The sequence below is a fragment of the Coturnix japonica genome, unplaced genomic scaffold (assembly GCF_054131305.1).
Source record: "Coturnix japonica strain WE unplaced genomic scaffold, WE-NBRP24 Scf046, whole genome shotgun sequence".
Lineage (NCBI taxonomy): Eukaryota > Metazoa > Chordata > Aves > Galliformes > Phasianidae > Coturnix > Coturnix japonica.
The window spans coordinates 2094333-2101288 of NW_028188949.1; the positions used below are offsets into that span (position 1 = coordinate 2094333).

Below are 6956 nucleotides of genomic sequence, written 5' to 3' on the forward strand. Positions count from 1 at the left end.
ACATTTGAGCTACAGAGACCTTTACTAGGAGAAAACTTGTTGTTCAGAGCTAAGTTGCTGTATTTAACCAAAGTAATTATCAATGTCCGTGTTTCAATGAACCTCTTTTCCATTTCGTAATGCGAGGAGTTTGATATTGGGATGGGAAGGTCATGGTTTGATTTAGATGTTGGACTGGGAATCAGAAGATCTGGGCTCTTTTCAGGTTGTCAGTCTTATTGTCTGACTTCTTAACAACATTCTTTTCTTTCTATTATTTTTTTAATGATGTTTCAAGGCATTCTGAGCTGATAGGTGTAGTGTTCATGTGCAGTAATGCTGACGTGAGTAAGTGGGGTGATAATGTAAGGGTTTTTTACATTCCTTCTAAATCTCTGCTTTCTCTAGTTCCATACTTCTTAAAGAGCAATCCATTAATCTAGTAAAGGAGCTGTGTGATGACTATGTGACTGAGACTGAAAAAGCCAAATTTGAATGCGAGATATCCATTCCTTCTGTGAAACCTCCCAAGTGGTATTCCTACGTGGGGAAGTCTTACAGGCTGGCAGAAACTTGATTATGCAGCAAGAAGGCACCATCCACCAGCTGACCATACCGAAAACCACCACTGATATGACAAGCACCATTCAGTTCTCAATTGGCAAATCCAAATCCACAGCCAATCTGCTTGTCAGAGGTAACATATCCAGGCTTGGTTTACATCATGAAGATGAAGAATTAATTAACGTACTGCCTTCCTTCACTGGGGTCTTTGAAATATTGTGTGTGTGTCTGGAGGGTCTGCTCCATTTCCAGTTCAAAGTCGTTGGACACTAAATGAGACAGCTGCATCTCAGTAAAAGATCTGTTTGAATAGCTGTGATGTGATTACTATTCAGATCTACAGAGCTGAGGTTTTGTCCTTGGCTATACCAAAGAAGTCAAATCAGGTGAAATTAATTGTATTTCTGAACTAGACAAGGTTAAGTTTGGTAGCACCTAAATTTGGTGCGGTTTGTCATTGATTTCACCTGAATGAAACTTCCAGGCTTTTTATCTGCTGTTGTCCCCAGCGTAAGATTATCCATTCACATCCTAAAGTACTTGTTATATTTTCAACTCACTCTTATTTGAATAAAAGCCTCAACAATTGGGAGCAATTTAATAAGCACAGAACAAGAGCTGGACCTTGCATTTGGTAGATAATATACAGTATTACTTTATAGAAATGTAGTCAATGGCATTCCCTATAGACAATCGTTTGTTTTATCTTTAGAGTCGTTCAAAGAACCATTGTGAACTTGACATTAATTGGAATGGAATACACGCAAGAGACTTTCCTCTTCTTCCAATTGTCCTCATCCTTTCTTCTCTTCCACCCCTGCTTTGCAGATTACCATATAGAAATCACCAGGAAGTTGGAGGACAAGACAGCTTTGGAACATCATTCTGTCATCCTGTCCTGTGACTTCAGGCCTTCTCCAAAGGTTGTGAAATGGTTCAAAGGCCACACACTCATCAAGCCCTCTGAGAAGTACAAGATCAAGAGGGATAAGCATTCAGCAGAGCTCAGAATTCTGAAGCTGAAGCCCGATGATGCTGGTGTGTACAAGTGCAAGGCAGGAACTGCAGAGACTGAGGCCACGCTGACAGCTGAAGGTATGAGCAGGGAGGGTGGCCTCTTCCATGTCCTATTTCACCTCAGATTTCTCTTCTTGAGGTTGATTTCTGCCGTTCTCTCCTGCTAACTTTATAAATGTATTATCTTCACTGAGAAGATTACACAAAGATCATCTAGTCCAACCATTCTACCACATCCCAGTATGATTTATAGTAACAGTGGTAACAGTTCACCTTGTTTCCCCACAGCCCGCAATGTAGAAGTAACGAAGCACCTGCAGGATGTGGAAATTGAAGAGAGCTCCGCTGTCTTCTCCTGCGAGCTGTCCCATGATGACGAGGACGTGGAATGGTTCCTGAATGGCAACCTCCTTTACACCAACAATTACAAGGACATCAAGAACGTTGGCAATTGCTGCACACTGACAATGAAGCAGGTTAAGCCTGAGGATGCTGGCACAGTGACAGTGGAGTCAGACAAGGTGTCAGAAAGTGCGTGCCTGAAGGTGATAGGTGGGTCTGATCACACCCCTCCTGGATGTAAGAGATGCTAAGGAGCACCAGTTCATTCTATTGTGCAGCAATCCTGCTTCTAAAGCTCACCTCTCTGGGGTGAAAAGTCATCAGAGGCTTTCTTCCAGTGGGAGGTTCCATTGCAGCAGATATCAACGAAGGAGGATGGTTTTGGTGTCCTGCCAAAGCATTCCATTGCTTTTTATCATCATTTTACTTAACACAAGAAGAGTTACAAGAGCAATTTCTTTTACTGCTTCAGTAACATGCAGTGTCAGTGCTGTTGTCTCCAAGGATTTATGACTGCAGGGAGAGATCATTCAGTGTGTGTTTTGCCTCTGGGATGACTAATGACCAGGCTGTGAGCAACCTGATCTAGCTGTGAATGTCCCTTTTTATTGCAGGGGAGCTGGGCTAGATGGCCTTTAAGGGTCTCTTCCAATTCTAAGGGTACTGTGATTCTAATCTGCTCTCCCCAGCAATTAAGCTCTTTTACTCTGTGCGCTCAGAGTTTGAAGGATTTCCTCTTTCTCCTTTCTTTTGCATTTGGTGGAAGTTTTTTCCCTAGTATAAACATCTGATGTGTGAAGTAGAAGACAGATAAAAGGAGTCAATAAAACAGGAAAATCAAAAGTGTTCAGCAGCTTATCCTCTTAATCCTGTGGCCTGCTGTATGAGCTCTGCTCCATGTGAGGGCAATGCCAGCTCTCCAGCTTTAGAAGAGCTGCATCCCAATTACTTCATATGATATCAGTCCCACCCAAGGCAATGCAGGCTGTCCCTCCTATTCCCTGTATTCTCCTACTGATTAGTTCAGAATTCCATAAAGTGCATTCAGTCAACACACATGAAACCGCTTTATGTTCTATATTGGTGTCGTCAGTGCTGGTAAAGATTTATTTATCCCTCTTTAAAAATCTGAAAGCAACTGGAAATGTCTCAACTTCTGTATCACATTGTTCTGTTTTGCCTTTTTAATGGCAGAGAAGCCTGCTGTCTTCGTGAAGTCCTTGGATGATGTTTTTGGTGAGGAGCGGGGTGTGATTAAATTGGAATGCAAAGTCTCTAAAGAGAAGGTCAAACCAGTGTGGAAGAAGGACGGTGTTCTGCTCACTTCTGGCAACAAGTATGAGCTGGTACAGTCTGGGAAGACCCTATATCCCCTTATCCATGACTTCGAGAAGTCAGATGCAGGTTTCTATACCTGTGATATTGGCAGTGATGTTGCCAAATCAAAGGTCGGCATTCAGGGTAAGTACTGTGGAAAGTAAAGGAGTGCTGAAAGCACATTCAGTGTGGTCACTATGTCTTACACCTATTCCCCCACGAGCCTTAATAGTTTCTAAAAATAGAAGTGTATTACTGCAATTTAGCACAGTGATGTCTGGAAAATTCCCATTGCTTTTGATGTAAATTTATCTCATTTTGCCATGAAAATCACCAAACACATCAAGAATGTCCTGGAAATATTTCCTTTCTAAACATCCCTAAAATGGAGAAATGGTTTGAACACCAGTAGGGGTAGGATGGTAACAAATTAGCTAATAGAAACATTTAATTTCTTGTCATAGGCAAAACCCTTTTTCTCACGCAGCATCCTAGAGTTGTCCTCTCTGTTAGGTTGTTCCCTTTGTAGCTCATTGAATCTTCATTCTGCTCCATGGACTGAGCTGCTCGCCTTGTAGTTCTTCCAGAGCAAAGCCAAGAGATTCACGTCTCTTTTTTTTTTTATAGCTTTCTGGTAATTCTGAGTGGAGAATGTCTTAGAGAATACATCAGTAAGGAATGCAGCCATGTTCTGCAAATCCTGAGTTAAAACACCAGTACTGCTACTCATGTCAGTCACAAATGCCTTTTCTCCATATAAACCTCATACTAACATATCTCTTACCTTCCAGAGCTGAATAGTGGCATTACCAAACGGCTGAAAACCACTGAAATCCAGGAGGGAGAAGATTGTACTTTTGAATGCATTCTGTCCCATGAAAGCATTGATGAGTTCAACTGGACACTGAATGGAAGCAGAGTGGAAAATGGTGGGCGATTTAAAGCTTGTAACGTGAGTCGGAAATATACTGTCATTATCAAAAGTGTGACTCCTACTGACGCTGGGGAAGTCGTTTTTACTGCCCGTGGTCTAACCTCCAAAGCCTCTCTGTCTGTGAAAGGTAATGAGATGGGAGAGATTCTGGGGTCTGATTCCTTCAACTGTCTTCTGATAAGATTGTCGTGAGAGCTAACTCATAATATGGTTAAAGTGAATAGCAACCTTCTACTTGAACCTTGAAGCACTGAGAATTTCTCTTAAAAATAAGTAAAAGGACAAAACATTTTACACAAATGTGAGAACTACCCAAAGCACTGGGGTAGTGTTGGAAATGGGCATCTCACTACAGCTTGTTCCATTAACAGTAAATCAGGAATGATCTGTTGAGGGAACTGTGGGAGCAAATATCCTCTAAGTATAAGCTGAAGGGATGGCCTTCACATCATCTAGCTGTACAACAAATTCCTATCTAGAGCATGTGCATCTGAGAGCATCATCCGAGGCTCCCAGTGTGATGAGTGGAGAGAAGAAAGAGGCAGTTTTCAGACATGGTTCATCATCCTCAATTGGGTAGATTTAAGAGAGAATAAATGCTGCCTGGAATTCTATTGTCTGTACTTTGCAGATTACTGCTGGCTGTAGGATGGCCTCTGTTGCAAGTGCCTCTCTAACTTATCTCCAGCATGTAGATGCATGTATTTTGAGAGAGGCATCCTACCCTAAGTGTATGTTACTCAAAAAGCAATGTTTTCTTCCAGGAAAACCTACTGAGGTTTCAAAACAGCTGGAGGATAAGACAGCAGCAGCAGGACAGGACATCAGCCTGAGCTGTGAGCTGTCAAAACCGGATTTGAACATCAGGTGGTACAAGGATGGCAAAGCAATCAGAAAAAGCCAGAAGTACGACTTGCAGCAGGAGGGAAGTGGGACCATTCTGATCATCCATGACTCTACTGCCAAGGACAGTGGGGAGTACCCCTGTGAGACAGAGGACTCCATAACAAAAGCCAGGGTCACTGTGCAAGGTGAGTTGAAAAGCACACTGGGGATGGCATGTAGAGAAGTCGAGGTAAATATCTGCAGCCTGTGGGTGATGTTTTTCTCTTCTGTTTCCTTGAGCAGGATCAATTCTTAGTTTTCAGAAAATATGATAGATTAAAATCTTTTCCTTAAAATAATCTGGAAACGGAATGATTCTCCAGTGTGATGTGGATCTGGGCAGCCTGGTCTGGTGGTTGGTGACCCCTTGGAGGGGGTTTGAAACTAGATGATCTTTGAGGTCCTTTTCTACTCAGGCCACTCTATGATTCTGTGATCATTCTATGATTCTATGATCTTGGGTGTTAGTGAGCCAAGAAAAGATGGCAATCTGAATTAGTCTCTATTGAATATGTGTAATCAAAACTATATGCAGTTGATCAGATGAGATCCTACCAGCGCATGTATAATGGTATTGAACTTTCCAGATATCTACTGGAATTATCAAACCTATGTAAATGGGTGGACTCTGTGGTCTTCTTAGACTCTTTGCATCTCTATGTGATATTCTGAAATGAGGGCAGAGGAGATTCAGGACACCTCTGTATGCTTGGGACTTGTTGTGGTAACAAATCCCTTTGTCCTACACCCTCATCCTTTTTTTTTCCCTTCCAGAAAAACCTAATTACTTTATCAAGGAACTTTCAGATGTGAAAATTGAAGAAAGTGGAAGTGCACTTTTTACATGTCAGAGCGAGAAAGCCGCATCCTTCGTCATATGGAGGAAAGGCATTGCTGAGCTCAGGCCTGGCAGGAAATACAAGAGGGCACAGAAAGGACGAGACCTGCAGCTGAGCATAAAAAATCTGGAGAAAAGTGACAGTGACGTGTACACCTGTGACATTGGTGATGCCCAGTCCAGAGCCAAGCTGGTTGTACAAGGTATGTGTGAGAGCCATATGACTGCGCATCCTGTTTCTCCACTCCCAAGACATTATCCTGGTAGAATTTGTACATTTATGGCAGGTCTTTGGGGCTGCAGCTGTCTGGCCTGAATAGCGGTTCACAAGCCATGCACAGAGCAAGCTGCACGGAAAGGGAAAGAACTACCGACTAGAGCAGTGCCATTGAGAACTTTATGTATCATTTAAAAACCAAAAATGCTGATGTACGGTGAGGCTGGTGACCCAGAAATCAGTGTGAACTTTCTATCTCTGACCTTTCTGAGTTACAAATAGTCCTCCAGAGTTCTAGGCAAATATTCCCTGATGCTGCATTCTGGGTAGTTGTCACGGTTTAAACAAAAATCTACCTGTGTCCGTGACAGGGGGGACACAGGCAAGTGAGGTGCTAGAAGGAGCTGAACCTCTGTCCCAACTACTTCAGAAGCAGCCCAAACCCCCTCGTACATGGCTAAGATCTCCTTCTCAGTTGGAGTGTAGCACTCCTCAGACCCTTTATATGCTCGACTCCAAAGTCCCGGGGGTTGGCCTTGGGTTTCTCCTAAAGCTCTTTGCCACAAACTCCAAGTGGGACCTTTCTCTCCAGCAGCAGTGTAGAGGATGTTCTTTACGTCCTGTCCGTACTGGCCCCAAGGCCACGGCATGGGCTATGTCTTGTTTTCTCTGCTCAAAAGCCTGCTGCTGCTGCTCAGGACCCCATGAGAAATTATTCTTCTTCCGTGTTACCTGATAGAGGGGGCTCACTATGTGGCTGTAGTTTGGGACATGCATTCTCCAAAAGCTTACTACTCCCAGAAAAGATTGGGTCTCTGTCTTGTTGGTGGGAGGAGACATAGCAGTGATTTTTTCAATCACAT

General features: G+C 43.0%; 1 protein-coding gene across 1 annotated transcript; it reads left to right on the top strand.

The window, feature by feature from the left end:
* The first annotated feature begins 1923 nt into the window (after positions 1-1923).
* On the top strand, positions 1924-6391 carry LOC146752356 (obscurin-like). Its single transcript, XM_085531943.1, has 5 exons — positions 1924-2112; positions 3097-3363; positions 4011-4280; positions 4918-5184; positions 6384-6391. Exons 1-5 carry the CDS (start codon positions 2028-2030, stop codon positions 6389-6391), a joined length of 897 nt encoding a protein of 298 aa, XP_085388069.1. The 5' UTR covers positions 1924-2027.
* The last annotated feature ends 565 nt before the right edge of the window (positions 6392-6956 follow it).